Source organism: Acipenser ruthenus, chromosome 8, assembly GCF_902713425.1.
Source record: "Acipenser ruthenus chromosome 8, fAciRut3.2 maternal haplotype, whole genome shotgun sequence".
Classification (NCBI taxonomy): Eukaryota; Metazoa; Chordata; class Actinopteri; order Acipenseriformes; family Acipenseridae; genus Acipenser; species Acipenser ruthenus.
Window position 1 is genome coordinate 17,211,738 of NC_081196.1, and position 20,240 is coordinate 17,231,977.

At 38.8% G+C, this 20,240-nt stretch overlaps 1 protein-coding gene across 1 annotated transcript; it reads left to right on the forward strand.

Moving 5' to 3' along the window:
- The first annotated feature begins 5,128 nt into the window (after positions 1 to 5,128).
- Positions 5,129 to 19,828, forward strand: LOC117407511 (cysteinyl leukotriene receptor 2-like). Its single transcript, XM_034012629.3, has 2 exons — positions 5,129 to 5,253; positions 16,473 to 19,828. The coding sequence occupies exon 2, from the start codon at positions 16,514 to 16,516 to the stop codon at positions 17,468 to 17,470; it is 957 nt and encodes a 318-aa protein (XP_033868520.2). The 5' UTR covers positions 5,129 to 5,253; positions 16,473 to 16,513; the 3' UTR covers positions 17,471 to 19,828.
- The last annotated feature ends 412 nt before the right edge of the window (positions 19,829 to 20,240 follow it).

The following is a 20,240-nucleotide window of genomic DNA, read 5'->3' on the forward strand; positions in this document are numbered from 1 at the left end:
CTCTGTTCTCAGGTACAGTTGCAATTCATGACAGAATACAATAGTAGTTCTTAATGTATTTATGTATGTTTTACTCATATCCTCTTAAACTTTATATTTGATTAAAAGATCATCCCGCGGAAAAATGAAAATGGAGATATTACTATTTTTTTTTATATCTCAGAAACCATACCAGCAAAAACGTTTGTTTCAACGGCACAAACCGGCACAAACCGGCACAAACGTAACACAAACGAATGAGACAAGTTTGGTTCATTTCCGGTATTGTAGGGGGGCTGAGTGACTTCACTCCCCTAAAAAATATTGTTAATGTCTCAGAAACCATAATAGCAAAAACGTTTGTTTCAATGGCACAAACATAGCACAAACGAATGACCAATGCCTGTCTATTTGTAATGGAAATAAAATAAGGGTTTTTTAGATTTGTTTAAGATAAGATTTAATGTAAAGTTTGTAGAATTTGTCATCATGTCTTTGACAGTTTACACTACACACTGAACGCACTGTGACAAGCGAAACTGTGCAGCGATCTCTGGAAACTGACAACTAACTACTGAACTTTCCCTTTGATTTGTCATAAACTATGACGTAAAATTATGACTAAGATATAAGATAGTGGGAATAACTTTTGATCTAAGCAGGTTTCACAAGATGTTCAAAGATATAAAGACACCAACTTCCGCTCTTCTTGAAGGAATGTAAATTCCATTAATAGCAAGTTTGTCCTACCCTTCAACAGCCAAATCAAAAACATATAGATGTGGACCACAATGGTGCCTGGTTGAATGTTCCCTGGCCCTTATTACCTTGGCAAGGACTTGTGTGATAGTTCCAAGCCTGTGAGTCATTTGTGCATCTGTGGCAAATTAAGGTGTTATTTGTGTGGTGATGCTGAAGCACCTAGTTAAAGAATGTTGCTTTGAATTTTCACTCCGTACAGCCTTGATAATTTGTTTCAAAAGCCATATTATCTGGAGTAGTCACTAGAGTGCTGAGGGACTTGCCATAGTGGTTTCACAGAATTAGTCACACACAACATAATTTAAATAGCTGTCTCATCAGTTGTGTTCCATGGCTGGTACAGCAATTGGTGGTTTAGGTTTTGGTCTGATACATGAATTGTGACATACATTTCTATGGAACTGTGTGTGTTTATTTTGGTAGCCAGACAGTACATGTTGAACTTTAGACCTCATAACTGAGGGAAAATGTAAAATTGCCTTCAACAAGCAGTAGTCTTGAAGTGGTTATAGCTTCTATAAATCTCACCTACCGGGCACTTCCATTCACTAAGATCCTGTTCACACTTGAGATTTAAGGAGGCTCTGGGCCGCCTCAGGGCCGCCTTTTCTCATATGTGAATGGCCAAGATTTATGATTTGCAATCCAGGACCTTTACATATGCATTAACGCAAAGCAGACTAGGGACAGCCTTTTCGTATCACATGACCAATGCGGTTGCATAGCTCAGTGGACAGTCCCATACTCTCTAGCGCACGAAAGGTAAATAGAAAGCTGAATCCTCTGCTAGCCAAGATGGCAGAGGTTGCAGACCTAAATCTGAGGTGGCCCTGGGCCAGCACAGTAGAGTGAACATGGTCTAAGTAGGTCTCACGTGTGCAAGTTTGAAAAAAACAAATGTTATAGCAAATGTTTGTTTATATTTTAAAAATGATATCTGGTACCATACTATTTGGAATGCCTTGTTTTCAGGTATTCTGTTATATTCCCTATGTTTTTCACCTCAGCAATATCTTTTGAGCCAAAGCAAGTCTTGTTGGTTAATGACAGGAAGGAAAGCATTGAAGGGGTGGAGATCACTTCACAGATAGCTACCCTCCAACAAGACCCTGCAACTAGTAAATAGTAGAATAACATGCGTCTTCATATTATTTCTAGTAAGGCCGACAAAACCCATTAAATGTGATGTACACACAACAGGCCTTAATGTAAACATTGAGCTTTCTGAATTGAACTGAATGAGCACCATTACTGCTCATTAACCCAGTCCAGTGCAAACAAATACAATAAATAGTGTAGCATTTTCAACCCTTTCCTTGCTGTAAAACATCATTGGCTTATGGTTGCTGTAGTAACAATCATAGAAACTAGAGAATGCTGCATGGAATTGATCACCAAGAAATAATTCAAAATACTAAATGGAAATGCAGTGCATTTAAACTGATAATGTACTGTGCAGGAAGCACACACTGATAACAGCATTTTGAATCATTTCCTGGTCCTGCATTAGGGTGAAATGAGTGCAGCTGGTAAAGTTAATGAAATGGAATCTAATGGAACCACAATTTGATCACAATGAAATGTTTTCAAAGAGACTTCATATTTCATGCAAACTACTGTCATTGCCGAGATATAAGATATAGAGTAGCACAGTTCAGTGATGACACAGTTCAGTGTATACCGTAGATTAAATCCGACTACTTGGTTTTGTACTTAAAAGTAATTGTTTTGCATCTGTCATTTCACACGTGAATTCATTTAATAAAATAATTCAGGAATAACTTCTGTTTCCCATTGAAGATTTTGTCGTGTATTTTTGATATTTTGAAGTATTTGTGAATAATGTTCTCTTCAATGTTATATTAAAATGTTATTTCATAGCCTTCTGTGCTTACTACTTCATTAGAAACCAGACCTGTTGGCTTTCCTGTTTGTTTACATTCCTTAAAGGTAGTTTCGCTACATACACACAAGCTTTCTTGAAGCCTTCTAGGCACTCATGTATGCTCATGCAGAAGGAGTTACAGTAAGGTTATACAGTGTATCCTTTGAAAAAAAATCATGTTATATTTATTATTTACTTTAACACAGCCTAAATCCATATACCATGTAGTACACATTTGAGGAAGAAACAGAACAGAGAAATGTTCTTAAAATACAGTGGGTAGTTCTGCTTTCCTCACAGCTATTTTGACTGTCTAGCTGATAATGTCCTGTAGTCATTAATCCTATGCTTGGATCACTCAGTATTTAGCAAGGAGGGCACTGAGTGAGATAAGCAGCACCACTTTACTTATTACAGAGTAAGGCCTGTTATGTATTTATCCTTTTGGATTTTTCTTGCAGGACCATGTGGAACATCTTGCCCCCAAGGTCCTCAAACTCCATTTTAAAATCGGAGCTGGGAAAAGTCTGTAAGGGAAACCTGTTTATCCTTCCTCCTCCCCCCGGATGGCAACACTTGTTCTTGTTCAAACAAGCAGATTAGATCATTATGATATATGAAATATTTTCAGTGTTTTTTTTTTTTATGTGAAAAAGGAACTGTTTACTGAAATAGAAATACTTTGTGGGAAAGTGGGTTGTCACCGACAAGAGGCAAAGACACAGAAAAGCTGACCTTACACAGGCAGCCAAAACCCATTTACAATATACAAAATTGTGCTTGTTGGTGTCATTACAAGTTTCTGGCGATAGGGTACCAGTAATGGTAGCATGTAGGGAAAGGTAGACCAGAGGAAACCATGTGATTGTACCAGTGATGGTGCAGCTCACAGGCGCATATACACAAAGTGGAGTATTAAATAAATTAAAGACAGAAATGCTAAATAAACAGTGGGAGAAAGCACAGCTATAAAAGCAGAAGTTGCCTCTATCGACGGTGCTCTGCTGCAGGAACCTATCCTCACACACCCTCCATATACTTTTTATACTAAACACTATTCTTACAAGAGCCTGGGAAGTCAGAGGCATGAAGCTATATTTGAAAATGTAATACAATAAATACATTAAAAAAAATGATTGAGTCCCAGTATGCTGTGCTCTAATGACTAAGGCAAATTACTGCTGTAATAATTGCAAAAAATACACATCCTAAAAACCAAAGCAGAAAATCCCAAATGAAAACAAACACTTGCATTCCACTGGTATAGTTTGTACAAGTCTGCAACACTGCTTTATCACAGGTATGCGCTGTGTGGATTGAACAGGAATAAAAAACGAAAACCTACAAACAACATCACTCTGTAAATGACACCATATATGACTTATTTATTTTCATAATTTCAGAATAGCATTTTATCTGTGACCTGCTAAGTGTTCCTCTTTTAGCCCAGGATTCTTTGGCTGGTTCGTCTGTTTATTGTCTGGTATCTTCCTCTTAAAGAATAGCTTTAAATGTCAGTGGTTTATTTTTCCTTTATTTCAATCGTTCTGAATGGTTGCTTCAAATATATTTTTTATTTTTCCAAATGATTTGTGGTGCTTGAAAGGGTTATTTAATGACTATTTCTTTTCAAATTTTGTCCCAGTGTTATCATGCTGTAGCAGGGTGGAAGTAAGCCCTGCTGTTTAAATGTATTTATTTTTAGAACGGGGTCTCCCCCTCCGCCCCTGTGTTACTTTGTATTTGTTTGTTTTATTATAGAGGACGAGCGAGGTGCCGTCCTTCAGTATTTTGTATTTGTTTTGTTGTATTTGTTATGATTTATTTTATTTTATTCTATTACCGATGGGTAATAGAATAATTGCTAGCTAGTTAAACCCCTCGGCCATGGTATAAAAAGCCTGCAGCTCTCCAGCTCGGTGGGTGTAGGAAAGGAGAGAGAGAGAGTGAGAGAGAGAGAGAGAGAGAGGAACGAGAGAGAGAGAGAGAGAATGGTTCATATGGAGAAGAGATACTTTAAAGCTCCAAAACATTCATATACACCAAGTTAAATCAAGTCTGTAACCAAGTGTGCACACTGGTGTCTTTAATACCACTGTAAATATATTAATACTACTGTAACTATATTGAAGTGGTGTATTAGGTGCTAGTGTCTCTCACTGTTATATAAGTAGCACCCAACTGGGGCAGCGCTCTCACTCTCAGGTTGCTGGGAATAAGGCCTGTCCCCAACAGTGTTATATTGCATATACCACAAAATAAATGTTTAGCATTGAACATTGAATACGTTTTTTGTCTTCAGTGCTACAGAGTGAATAATTACTCAGTGGTGACGTTGCTAAGGATATACTCCATGAACATTAAAGGCTTTGATGTTTTATGAAAATGGTTTCAGATAACACGAGAGAATAGAGGACAAGCCTGCTAGTGAGCCAAGAGCTGCTGGTCCCTCCCATTGACATGATAAATAAGCTAGCCTGAGAGTTTCATGTTCAGTCTGGAGCTTAACCCACTGCACTCAATTGCTGCAGAATGATTTTCTTAAAAAAGAGAAGGAAGTACTGTCCATGTCGATTTAATTAGAAAAAAAAGAAGCACAGTGGGGACTGGCAGCAGTCTAAAAAAAGGTAAGTTTCTGCATGTTAAGGGTGATTTTTGTATTAAATATTAGGTTTTTTCCTGTTAATTTCTCATAGGCTTGGTTTACATGCACTTGAAAATCGACTCTACAGTCATGACACTGTGACGTCGTCACTTGAGTACATGGTGAAACAGCAAAAAGAAGTCCTTTTGGCAGCACGACTTTAAGGGCAGGGTCAATCGCTTTCTCACGATAAAAATAGCTGTAAAAACCCATGTAAACCTGAGCAGGGATCGTGCTTGTGGCTCACAACGTTTCAGCAGTCAAGATCCAGTTCTACTGACTTAATATCACTTAATCGCCAGCAGAAAGGCCGTACAAAACATAGACACCCCCCCCCCAACACGCACGCACGCACGCACGCACGCACACACACACACTATACACTGTACGACGGCAGTCATTATCACAGTACATTTTAAACATCATCAATATTAAAATGAAAGACAAACTATTGGATACAACTCAAAAGTTTTATTCAAGCACATCATATCAAACATCTGCACAGCCGAAACGTTGTATTTAAATGAACAATTAAAGATAAAGGGTTTATTTTCTAACTTACCACGTATAAAGCACTACTTCAAAAAAAGAAAAACTTTAATAAAATAAACATTTCAAAAGAAACTAGTGTGTAAACAGCTATATGCACATACAAAACTGTAAAATCAAAAGTTTTATCAGGTAAAATCGAGTCAATTCAATGTTTGCATAGCTGTTAGAATTCTAGAATGCTAACGACTCGTATTTGGTCTATTAGGTGTTTCATCAATGTCTCACAATAAATGTTGCCAGATTATTTTAGTATTTCTACATATATTACAATTCAATATTGTATAGTTTACAGGATAATATACAGCATTAATTGTTTAGTTCAACATTTCATACAACATCTCTGAAAGTACAACTCAATTGAGCTCTTTGCTCAATGTTGGGCTGCAAGTACCTCTTTCAACACACTGTAGAAGTTATTGTAATGAAGGGCAATGCAATGGATTTCAACACACTGAAATGTGTCCAGTTCCCCATTTTAATAAATAGTTGCTTTATTAGGTACTTTTTCAAATGGCCATGTGATATTAAAGTATTACAGTACTAAAAAGGGAAACTATTATATAAACAAATCAGTTTTCAAATAACAGGACATGTTGGTAACACTTTATTTTAAGCACTACATATTAGGTATTTATTATGAACTTATTTGTTAGCACATCATGTATAGCCTCCTAATAAGGGTTTGTTAGGTACTGGTTATACTTATTCTCAAACATGCCTTACTAACAGGCTACTGGACATAAAATGATTTACATGTCTTATACTGAAGTGAAAGCTGGTTTTGGCCATATTAGGTCCTACTAGCAGCTTGTATATGATTAATACCTTGGTAATAAAGCAGCAAAACAAAGTGGACCATGCATGGATAACACTCTATCCCAGAGCTGGACTTTGTTTCCAATAAAGGGCTTATTAGGAGGATGTTGGTCACTAGTAAAGAGTTTTGCAGCCTCTATTCTGAAGTGAAGGTTTCATTTTCATTAATTAAGAGCTTATTAGAAGCATATAGGTCATTGTAGCAGGGCGGTAGAAAGCCCTGCTGTTTAAAAGTATTTGTTTATTTATTTATAGAACGGGGTCTCCCCCTCCACCCCTGTGTTGTTTTATATTTTTATATTATGATTTATTATTTAAATGACGGCGAAAGCCGTGTGTTTTGGTGTATGATTTATTTATTATATTTATGATGATGTGTTATGATTTATTTATAAATAACGGCGGAGCCGTGTTTGTTATTATTTTGTTTTATTTAAAACTTGTTCTGGCAGAGGCGAGATTGGTGCTCGTCTTTTGCCAGGAATAATTAATAAACTTGTGCAGATTGTGGCCGAGGGGTAATAGAATAATTACTAGCCAGTTAAACCCCTCGGCCATGATATAAAAGCCTGCAGCTCTCTGCACTGAAGGTGGGTGTTCAGAGGAGGAACGAGAGCAAGAGAGAAATTTAAAATAGAATAGAATAGAATAGAATAGAATAGAATAGAATAGACAATACAGGATCAGTGAAAGCGATTGCTCAGCCTGACCTGTGTGGTTTAGTTTTTGTGTTCGTGATTATTTTGTTTAAGCTTTATTTTGCTCTGTGAGCAGTGTTTTGTTTTTAAATATTTATTTTATTTTTGTATTATTTAAATAAACGGCGCACGCCACGTCTTTTGCCAGCTGTACTACCTTTTGTTTGTTTTTGTTCCTGCAACTGGCCTGACGTCAGCCACCCTGTCAGTTTTGCAGCCCCTATTCTGAATTAAAAGCTGCTTTTACATTACTTAAGAGCTTATTAGAAGCATATCAGTCATCAATACAGTTTTGATCTAACAAATAATGCACAAAAATCAATTATCACCAGGGTATCTTTAATCAGTTGCAACCTGTACACTGAAGTGAAGACTCCAGGCACCCCATGAAGCTCTTACTTGCATCAATGAACCTGGCAAAAAAAATAATAAAAATAAGTCGAAGTCAACAAACAGACAAAATCTTTTAATTAAGAATTTATTTATTTATTTATTTTTTTAACAACTGTTAAAACTTGTAACAAATGCTATATAATTATGTTCCCAGTAAAACATGCACTCTTAAATTGGAAATAATTTTTCCAAAAAATTTCAGATAGATTCTGCATTCTTAAACAGATACAGCACCAACTGGTGCAATGTATAATGTATCATTTTCTTTCTAAGGCCATCAGCAATTTATTTTAAAGGGATAACATATGCAATAACATTGGAAATTTAAACAAAGTACTATTTATTTTTAATGTGATTTCTAACATGATTTTCAGGTTTAACTTCACAAATTAACATTAACAGTGTGGAGTAGTGGTTAGAGCTCTGGACTCTTGACCGGAGGGTCATGGGTTCAATCCCTGGTGGGGGACACCGCTGTTGTACCCTTGAGCAAGGTACTTTACCTAGATTGCTCCAGTAAAAACCCAACTGTATAAATGGGTAATTGTATGTAAAAATAATGTGATATCTTGTAACAATTGTAAGTTGCTCTGGATAAGGGCGTCTGCTAAGAAATAAATAATAATAATAACAGTTACGGCCCTATGAAAATTGTTTTATTATTTTATAATATCAGTTTTTGCCATGTAAAAAAATTTAATTAGGTTGATTTAATTGAATCGTTATATACACTGAATTCTCATATACACTGCAGGCACAGCGAACAACACAAAACCGTAAACCTACAGGCATATATTTTATTTCCATTTGGTGTGTGCTTTGGAGTAAAAATCATGGTTTGTTGAATTGTATTGAAAAATAGTATTGTTTACTTTTAAAACTTTTATAAGTAAAAAAACCCTTATTTTTTCTTTTTCCGCTCCAAGCAAAATAATAATTATTTTTGTTTTGTTAAATAAAAAAGGGAACTGACTTGCTAGCAACTTTAGTGTTAGTTTTTAATTTCTAAGCCTTTTAACTGAGGATTTTCCACTTGTAAAAGCCATTTTTGGCATTCTGAAAGGCTGTTACTAGGGTTTTCAATTTGTTTTGAAGTATGTGACACATCCATGTCATCGAGGTGTTTTACAGCGAGGGGAGAGAGTGGGAGTGGGAGGCATGTGAGTAATAATGGAACGTCCGGACAGTAATTTACGTGCAACCAAATAAAATTTGTTTTATTAATATTATTAGTTACACGATAAAATAAAAGAAAACGAAAAAAGAATGGCGTGAGGAAGGGGGTGCTGGAATAATAATAAAAAGAAGGGTTCGGATACTCCTTAGTCCTCTTCACGATATCCCCGGACATAAAAGGGATCAAACAGAAAAGAAACCTTAATGTGTATTCCACCCCGTGCTAGCAAAATAAAAACAAAACAAGCAAATGCTTAGTGTCTCCCTCAGGTCTATTCACCCCGCCTATGCTTTCCAGGACCAACCCCGAACACAGTAGCACGTTCCCTTTAGTAAGCCCCGCTCCTGTAGTCAGTGGAACACCAATCCCCCAAACTGACAAGTGTCCTTTTAACTCACTTGACTCCAGTGGCCGGAATTTACATACTTGCACTTCCGCCCCTCACCAAGGTGCCGCCCCTCATAAAGATGAATTTCGTCATGGTCACGAGACCTTGGTAAGGGAAGTCCCGAGTTGGCTTGATGACTTCTACTGTCAGGAGGCTGAATTACAGACCGAAACCCCTTTGACTCATCACATATCCCATCCCTCAGAGTGGAGCCGAAGGAACACTCGGAAACCTCTAACCCGTCCTTTTTCCCTCCCTCCCGGGAAAAAAAAATCAGCATTTTGGTGTAACTTACCCGCACGATGCCTTATTGAAAGGCGAAGGGTTGGAGTGCCAGGTACCACCGCGTAATCCTAGCGTTTGAATCCTTCATCGTGTCTAACCACTTTAAAGAGGCGTGATCTGTGATGAGAACAAAGGGTCGTCCCAGAAGATAGTATTTTAAGGACTCTACAGCCCATTTTACTGCCAGGCATTCTTTCTCAACTACCGAATATCTTCATTCTCTGGGCAGTAACTTCCGACTAATGTATAATATCAGGTGTTCTATACCATCTCTTTCCTGGGACAGAACCGCCCCCAGACCAGTCTGCAATGCATCGGTCTGAATGATGAACTCTCGGCTGAAATCCGGGTTTACTAATGCTGGGGCCTGACTCAAGTTAGTTTTAATAGATTCAAAAGCCGTCTGACACTCTGCACTCCACTTAATTTTATTTGGAGCGTTCTTTTTAGTGAGATCAGTAAGAGGGGCGGCTATAGTGGAAAAGTGTGGAATAAAGCGGTGGTAATAACCAGCCAACCCCAACAATGATCTCACCTGGGTTTTCGTGTTAGGTACCGGTGAATCCAACAAAGCCTGGACTTTTGAAACCATCGGTTTCACTCTACCCTTACCCATTATGAAACCTAAATATTTAGTTTCTTCTTTTCCAATAGCGCACTTTGCCATGTTCGCTGTGAGCCCCGCCTTCCTCAGAGACTGTAAGACGGCTTCTAATCTATTCAAATGTTCTCTCCAGGAAGAACTATAAATGACTACATCATCAATATATGCAGCTGCATACTCTCGATGAGGTTGTAATACCCTGTCCATCAGTCTCTGGAAAGTAGCAGGAGCTCCATGAAGTCCGAACGACATAGTACAAAATTGGAAAAGACCATCTGGGGTTGAAAATGCTGTTTTCTCACGAGAGGCTTTCGTTAATGGAATCTGCCAGTATCCTTTCGTCAGATCCAAAGTTGAAATAAACCAAGCTAACCCCAGCTTGTCTAAGAGTTCATCTACCCAAGGCATGGGATATGCATCAAACTTAGAGATAGTATTCACCCTCCTAAAGTCGATACATAACCGTAGTGACCCATCTGGCTTGTCTGTTGGTACAATTGGGCTGCACCACTCACTTCGGGAGGGTTCAATTACCCCAAGTTTCAACATACACTCCACCTCCCTCTGAACAGAATCTCTCCGTCTCTCTGGAATGCGATACGGTCTCTGTCTAACTCTCAGACCTGGCGGAGTGATAATAGCATGTTCAATCAAATGCGTTCTTCCAGGCACATTAGAAAACACATCACTGAACATATTGATTAGATTGCTTACCTCTTTGCGCTGATCAGGAGTTAATTGTTCCCCCATCGTGACCTCAATTGCTGACACTGGCTCAATTGAGGGTCCAAAGTCCTCTCCCTCCTGTGCGGGAGATATAAAATGGACCTCCCGCTCTTTCCACGGTTTGAGGAGATTAACATGATAAATTTGATTTTCTTTCCGATGCCCAGGCTGTCGGATCTCATAATTAACTTTTCCAACCGCTCGAATAACCTCAAAGGGACCCTGCCATTTAGCAAACAACTTAGATTCCGATGAGGGAAGCAACAACAACACTTTGTCTCCAGGTCGAAAGTTCCTAATTCTTGCATTTTTATTGTAGCTTTGCTGCTGCTTCTGCTGTGCCGCTTTGAGATTGTCATGCGCCAATCGACAGACTAATTCTAAGCGATCGCGTAACTGTAACACATATTTTACTATATTTTTAGACTCTTTTGACTGTTCTTCCCAGCCTTCTCTTATGAGACCCAAGATACCCCGCAGCTGCCGACCGTACAAGAGCTCAAACGGAGAAAACCCAGTTGAAGATTGTGGTACCTCACGAACTGCAAAGAGCAAGTAGGGAAGCAGTTTGGCCCAATTGCATTTTTTCTTGATCTACAAAGCGGCGCAACATACTTTTCAAAGTCTGATTAAATCGTTCAACAAGACCATCCATTTGAGGATGAAAAACTGAGGTTCGAATTGAACGGATTTTCAATAATTTGTATAGTTGCTGAATACAGCCAGACATAAAATTAGTGCCCTGATCAGTGAGAATTTCTTTCGGGATTCCCACCCTAGAGAATATTTTTACCAATTCATTTGCTACAATTTCTGCATTCATAGAGCGTAAGGGAACAGCTTCTGGATATCGTGTTGCGTAGTCCACTACTACCAGAATATACCGATATCCTGACTCTGTTCCCTCCAGAGGGCCTACCAAATCTACACCAATCCTTTCAAACGGTACCCCAATAATTGGCAGTGGGACCAGAGGTGTGGGGTGAACTGACTTAGGGGCAGTTAATTGACATTCAGGACACTCAGATACATACTTCTGCACAAGACCATAAACCGCTGGCCAATAAAACCGGGCCAGAATTCGTTCCTGGGTCTTTTCAGTTCCTAAATGACCTGAAAATGGGATATCATGCGCCAATCTCATGACTTCCGACTGAAAAGGCCCAGGAACCAATAACTGTTTTACGAGCTGCCCCGTCCCGGGAGCCCGGGTTATTCTATATAATAAGTGCCCAGATACAGAAAAATGCGGAAATACCACTGGTTGTCCTTCCTGCATATCCTTCCCCTCAACATATCTAACCTGTTTCCAAGCATATTGTAACGTGGGATCATTTTGTTGTTCATATCCCAGGTCAATATCTCGGTCCCAATGGTTAGGTACACTGAGAGGAGTGTCTTTTATTATGTGACCTTCCACATCAGTAACCTCACAGCCCTGGTTACACTGAATACCTACTCCCTTACCCTGCCGTTTAAGAGATTGGTTTACCTTTGAGTCAGACCCCTCCCCTTGTCGTCTCAGAGTTCCCTCATATTTTTCCAGTCGGCGCTCTCTTTTTGTTTTTCTGGGGCGGATTTTAGGGTTAAACAGGTCGGATTGCAACGGGAAAATTTCGCCAATTGTTTTCTCCCGTTGCTTAGATTGTCCCCTGGTAGAAACTAAGACCATTTCCCAACCTAAAATACAATCAAAAAATGGCCAGTCTCTTCCCAGGAGAACAGAGTATGGTAAACATTGCGCTACAGCCACTTTAACGTAAGCTGAATAATCACCTACAGTAAGTCTAACTTTAGTTGTGGGATAAACCCGAGTTTCTCCATGGATACAGGAGATAGCCACTTCACCCTGTGGCTCCCAGGATACCCCATCCAAGAGAGCTTGTTGAATCAATGTTTGTGCACACCCAGAGTCCGCAAATGCGTAAGTATTCTTATTCCCGACCTGTACTCTTAATTGATAAGGGCCCTCCCGACATTCCCCAGCGTTCTTACCTGTTACTGCTGACCAGGATCTTCTCGCCATGTCCACCTCCATTATCGGACAATTCCTGGCAATATGTCCGGGCTCATTACACCGATAGCACACTGGGGTAGGAGGCACCAACAGAGTCTTTTTGTCCTGCGAGTCAATGACCGGCAGGTTAGGGGATTTTTCTCTCGCCCAAGATGGGGCTAACCTCGGCCTCCATGGTCTGAAGGTCTGGTTATCCCCGCCTGGCTTCATTGGCTGGTTGGTCCTAGTTAGTTTAGGGGCAGGAGTGGGGTCTGAGACAGCGCTTTCGTTCGCGTCTTCATATGCCTCCGCCAGGATGATGGCATCCTCGAGAGTGGTAGGTCGATTCCTTTTAATCCACTCTCGATTTCCTGGCGGTAATATAGACGCAAACTGCTCTATTACAAACTTCTGCACCAGTTCTTGGGGTGTGTGTTCTTCTGGCTGCAGCCACCGGGTGCACTGATCCATAAGATACTGTCCCGCAACCCGGGGACGCATCCCCTTGGACAGCTGGTATTCCCGGAAGCGGCGCAGGTATGTTTCCTCCGTGATCCCGAGGCGTGAGAGAATGGCTTTCTTCACTTTGTCATAGTTTGTTGCCTTTGCGGCCATCAACGCTCTGTAAGCTGCCTGGGTCTCCCCTGTCAAGCAAGGTGCCAATTTCATGGCCCAGTGTTCCTTAGGCCACCCTGCTGCTTCCGCCACTCTCTCAAAGGTGACTAGGAAAGCCTCGGGATCATCTTCTGGAGTCATCTTCTGCAACTTAGATTGTACTTCTCCACCAGCTGTCCAAAGAACTGGGCGAGCTGTTCCTGGCGCCGTGTTTCTCTCTCCTCTCGCTTCTCCTCCTGCTCCCTAAACATTGCCAAGACTGTAGCTGGATCCATATCCCACTGCTGACACCACGTGTGAGGTGTGTGAGTAATAATGGAATGTCCAGACAGTAATTTACGTGCAACCAAATAAAATTTATTTTATTAATATTATTAGTTACACGATAAAATAAAAGAAAACGAAAAAAGAATGGCGTGAGGAAGGGGGTGCTGGAATAATAATAAAAAGAAGGGTTCGGATACTCCTTAGTCCTCTTCACGATATCCCCGGACATAAAAGGGATAAAACAGAAAATAAAATGTTAATGTGTATTCCACCCCCGTGCTAGCAAAATAAAAACACAACCAGCAAACACTTAGTGTCTCCCTCAGGTCTATTCACCCCGCCTATGCTTTCCAGGACCAACCCCGAACACAGTAGCACGTTCCCTTTGGTATGCAAAGCCCCGCCCCTGTAGTCAGTGGAACACCAATCCCAAACTGACAAGTGTCCTTACAACTCACTTGACTCCAGTGGCCGGAATTTACATACTCGCACTTCCGCCCCTCACCAATTATTATTATTATTATTATTTATTTCTTAGCAGACGCCCTTATCCAGGGCGACTTACAATTGTTACAAGATAAGAGTTGGTTTGATGCCTTCTACTGTCGGGAGGCTGAATTACAGACCTAAACCACTTTGACTCATCACAGGGAGAGTTTGAAAAAAGGTACTCTGATGCAAAATATTCTTTCACTCAACTTAAATATACCCTTACTGCTTTAAATCATCCACTAAAAACTACCTTTGGAAGCTATAAACAAACTGGAATGTAAGCACAGTCTGCATTCTAAAGAAGCTGAGGGCAAACATCCATATAATCAACAATAGTTTAAATATTGTCTTTTAAAGATTATCCTTTCCATTTAATTTCTTCTTTTTTGATACTGAAGCTATTCATAAATAACTTAGTATTCCTCAATTTAGTTGCATATCATTTCTCTTGTATTATTATTTATTTAGCTGCTGCCTTTATCCAAGGCGACCCATCTGTTTATTAATTATTGATTATTATTTATTTATTTTGCTTCTGTCGCATTTTGTTTTGTTTTGTTCATTCAGTTCATATTAGGCTATTTGAATATGAACTGAATGAACAAAACAAAACAAGATGTATACTGTAGAGCTGAAGTTGCTTCTGAACAAAATGCATCTATACACTGTACTGTTAAATATTATTTAATATTGGAGTTGTACTGGGTGCTGCTGCCACATGCAGGAATTTCTCTAAACAAGATATTTTGTATGAGTACAATAGTTATCCTAGATAAAGACAAGAAATAACTGTAAGTCAAAACGGTACCTTAGCTTAACCACCATGTTTTTTGTTGTCTTACTTGGAAATGAATAACTATTTTTTTAAAAAAACTGAAGTGTTTCTTCTCACACTGCAATGGTTACTTCCAAGAAATGCTGTAATGTTTGGACCATAAACGTACGTAGAACTTATGAAGTACAAACAAACATTTTCATAAATATTTTGAAGGAATTGCAAGGGCATGGACATCATTTGAACAGTTTATAACTAGCAAACGGCTCAGTACAATAACAACTAAGCCATACCTTGCTAGTTTTATACTGTTACTGGTTCTGCTGTACTGTATTTCTCTCAGTAAAGTTGCCTTTGCACTTGCTTCAGATGTGGTCATGTTGGTCAGTCTTCACAAATTAGAAACAAAAACATGAGCTGCATTCTATACTGACTGCAATACCCAATACCTTTAACTGTATACATGTTCTTCATCGGTTATTTCTTGTTTAAAACCTTTTAAGGTCAGAGCTATTTTTGCCTTTTTTTTACTGTTAGATTTGTGGCTATAACTCTTTAACTATAAAGGTTACAGGTACATGTCATATATGAAATGAATGTGCACACACTAGGCTTTCATAAAAGAAAAGTGAAATAGTCTGAAACTCACCCTGTTCAATACAGATAGCAAAAACCACAGAAAAAGAGAGACACTTTTTAGAAAAAAAACATTATTGTTTGTAAAAAATATTTTAGCATGGCTAGCTCAAATCTGACAGTGCACAATTAAACTTCAACATGTAGGGAACATGATAAATAAAGTAATTATGGCCAGAAACAAAAGGGACCAAAATGATTAATTGAAAATGTGCAAAACAAAAAACATTCAAATTATTTGTCCGGCACCCTGATCATGTGGTACAAGATGGGGCTGTTCACTGTGGCTTGAATGGCCAGCACGTTGGCCACCATGGCAACATAACCCTAAACAGTACTGGTCTCATGCATCTCTCTTATTTTGTAAAGATTTTGTGTGAAAATGTTTGTTTACTGCACCGAGGTAGGTCTGTCTTCAGCGCAGCACCAATATTCCAAAACACTTGCGTTCAAGGCTATCTCCTAATATAGTCATCTACCGGAAATACACAAGTAGGACCTTGTTTTAAAAGTCTGAATCTCCTCTTTCCAAAGACATGTTGTAAGTAGGGCTGTCTCTCACGGTGCCTTAGTAAAAACAGTTAAAGTGCCAGGTCGTCTGCGGGATATTTAACATTGGGCAGACCCTAGAAACTTTACTAGGTGTTTACTATTTGGTTCATGCAATGATATTTTCTGTTTCATACTGTGTAACTGTTACACAATAAAGTGCTTTCCAGGTTGCACTGTACTTGCTAAGGTTGCTTGTCAAGATAATCAATTGTGTTTCTTTTTTTCCGCAGAAAGAAAAATGAAACCCTGTTGAATCCCAAGTGAAACAAACATGAATAACTCCAGCGACCATCCCAACTGTTCCATCGATGACTTCAAGTACCGCGTCTATCCTGCAACGTACTTAACTATCTGGGTTGTTGGGTTTTTTGGGAATGGTGTCTCCTTGATCATCTTCTGCAAGCCTAAAAAGAAATGGAGTTCAGTCAACATGTACCTGTTTAACTTGCTAATCTCTGACCTAATACTGGTGTGCGCTCTTCCCTTCCGCGTGACTTACTACCTGATGGAGTCACACTGGATTTTTGGGGATGTCATGTGCAGAATCATGTCTTATGCCTTTTACCTAACCATGTACAGCAGCATCTATTTCCTGATGGTGCTCAGTATTATGCGTTACTTAGCCATAGTGCACCCCTATAAATTTGTGATGCTCAGAAACACACACAGTGCCAAAATAGTGTGCTGCATAGTTTGGTTTTTTGTAGCGGCAGCTTCTTCCCCGTTGCTTTTAAAAGGGATTACAAATCAGGGAGACAAAGTGAAATGCCTAGAACCTCAATATAAAATTATTTTATTGATGAACTATGTGGTTCTTTTGATAGGGTGCCTTATACCTTTCACTGTCATTGCTGTCTGCTACTTCTTTGTTGTCAAAACCTTAACGAAACCCAGAAACAGGCAAAAGAAGAGCCCCTCCCACAAAAAGTCGTCCGCCATGGTTGTCATTGTCACTTGTATTTTCATAATTTGCTTTTTGCCTTACCACATAGTCAGGACGGTTTTTTTGGAGACCTACACGATACAGTCCTTGCTGCCCGGCTATGAGAGCTGCGACTATATTAACTTTATACATAAGGTAGCTGTGGTCACCCTCTGCCTTGCAGCATCAAACAGTTGCTTGGACCCACTCTTGTATTTCTTTGTGGGAGAAAACTTCATGTACTGGTGGAGGAAGCGGAAAGAACAGACAGAATTAAAGCAGCTAAATTCGAAGGACCCAAATTGAGGACTCTGTGTTTTCATATCTTCTGTGAATACCAAAAAAAGAGAGACTGCAGTCTTATGTGTTTAAATGCCTTTTGTTTCTTAAAGGCAAAGCAGTAATCATAGGCTGACAGTCTGGGGCAACTGGCTGACTTGTGTGGTTAAACAACTCTCAAAGGCAAACTTAGTTATCAAAGACTATTTAGGGGAACACGCAAGGTAACACTGACATTTGAAAATGCTTGTTGATGTTGTAATTTTACTGGACGCGCCACTCGGGAGCCCTTTACTTGATTGTAGTTTGTGAATCATATTTTATAGAACAACTTTTCCAGCACAGAAGACATGTTTTGTACTCGACGCTACTGAATATTTTTTAAAATCTTATTTGTAATCTATTTTGCATTTATTCAAATCCAAATGACAGAATGACTGACTTGTTTCAAATTACTGTTGATCTAAGGAAACTAATTTGGATATGTTTACTCATGATAATGGCCACAAGCATCCCACTCTTGCGTGGCTGTTTTTGTACGTGAGCTATAACTCAACAGCTATTCATTAGAAAACATTTAGATTTTAATCTCAACCCACTTGAACACTGGATGTGGTAAAATTATGTTGTGTGTGTATCAACCATTTCTAAGAAGTTTGACACCTTATCTATGGAACAGCTATTGTATATAATGAAATGTACGTTGCTTGCATTTTAAAAGATGCACTCACTATTACTTAAAACTGTAACCATGTATACATCCACAAGAGACATGTACATCTGTGTTAATATACAGCATATATTAATCTAATCATGTACTAGACCATAAATTAAACCTTACCTGCCAACGTATTTTATGTTTTATGTTGCATGCAAATTGAGAATGTAAGCCTTTTTAGATGCATTCAACCCCTGTAGGAATTCTCATTTAGTCCAGGGGAGATATGCTTTTCAGCAAATAAACCATGATAACTACAGGGTGCATCAAGTATGCAACAAGTCAAGGATTATTATTTATTTTTTTTACTAAGGAGTCTGTTGTCTCCAAATACACTAGATATGTCCTCTATTTTTGTTATTGCTGTACATGACAAGTGTTTTGGCTCTGCTTTTAAAAAAAAACAAAACAGTTATGCTGATTCCACTTAACTGAATCAGTCATTCGGTTCAACGACAGGCTGCAGTCGCTAAGTACCTTTGTGACATTGGTTTATACAAACTGTGCCTTGTAATTTTATTACAGGATAACAGGATTTGGAATCCCACTGAAAGTGAATGGCAGAAAGATGCCACTTCTCATGTAATGGCCCATTAACTGTATCCATATAAATGTAAATAATGACAAGAGATGCAAAGCTCACTGATTTTTTTCGTAAACAGAAAATAAGCTTGTTCCCTAAAGAATACTTGTAAAGTATTGTAAAGACTTTTTTTTGAATGCAGATGTACTTTCTATTTGTGTTTCTGAAAGCTGCTTTTAAAGGCTTGTGTGCACACTTCAAGAATCACAAACAGTTCAACAAACCCATTCAATGATCGACATTGTTTTCAGGACAGATTGAAATTGTACAGCACAATGTTATCAACTCCTAACCATTAGGAGTTTTATTACTTTAGTCAACACAACCACGACTTCATATAACATGCACAGATAACACAGGCTACCTTTTAATTGACAGGCTGTTTGGAATTAACAAGATGATAATAGCACTCTTGCACTCAACTAACAGCATGCACAATTTGTAAATGTCACCACTATTTTATTTGTATTGTATAACTTATATTTGTTTTTATTTTACGCTGTCATTACACTTGATTTGCATTGATTCTAACCGCCTTTATTTTATTTGTTTAAAAAATATTTTCCATGAAGGGACTGACTGTGACACCTTGTACATGTTCTTTTGGCAGGCATAGGGTTAAAAGTGTACTTCCACCCCAACTAGTAAGCCAATATGTGAAAATATGTTGTTTGAATGGGAGGCCAGACCTGACAAAGGAGAACTAATTCGGTCTGGATTGAAGGAGAATGGGTGCCTGTGTGGTCCCTTTCTTGATCACTTTGGGGGACACTCTTAAACTCTAGACCATGCTTAAAGGAACAGTGCTTTTTACAAAGTCAGTTAAGTGTCTCTTGTCCAATAGTGTTGAAACTTGATAAAGATATTCTTCAGCAAGTTATTGAGTTTATCAGAACCTGGGTGTTTACGAAAGCTGTCTGTCTGTCGTCTGACTATCTGTATGTATGTCACTGGCATGCTTGTTTATGCTGGCACCTGTATGTGCGTCCGATGTGTTCCTTTTTCTCCAAAATGATTTAACAGGGAGTTATAACATTAATTTAATTTTAACAGGATATAACATGGTTTTATTTTAAATATTCACTGAGCCGCAGTAAACTGGATCTTAGACCTGTCTCCCCACACTTTGACATGTCTCTGCTTGATTACATGATCTAACAACTCAGTGACTGACAAAAAAGTTCTCCATGGTAATGACATTCAGTTTTAACTACCTCATTCTCCCCTTTCTATAGAATGAACGTCATGTTGCAAATCTGCAATAATCTGCAGGTAAATTTAATGGAATTTTAATGGAAGTATGTCAGTCACATATATTCCCCTTCCACACCGCGGTAAATTCAAAATGATCAATTAGCAGCTACTGTATCAGTAGGACGAAAAAGTTGATGAACATGTGTGACAGGATGTGAGAGGGGCTGTGCACAAAGCGAAGGTCCAAACAATGTTTGTATCAAAAACGTCCTTGTTTATTGCACAAATACAAATAATAAAGC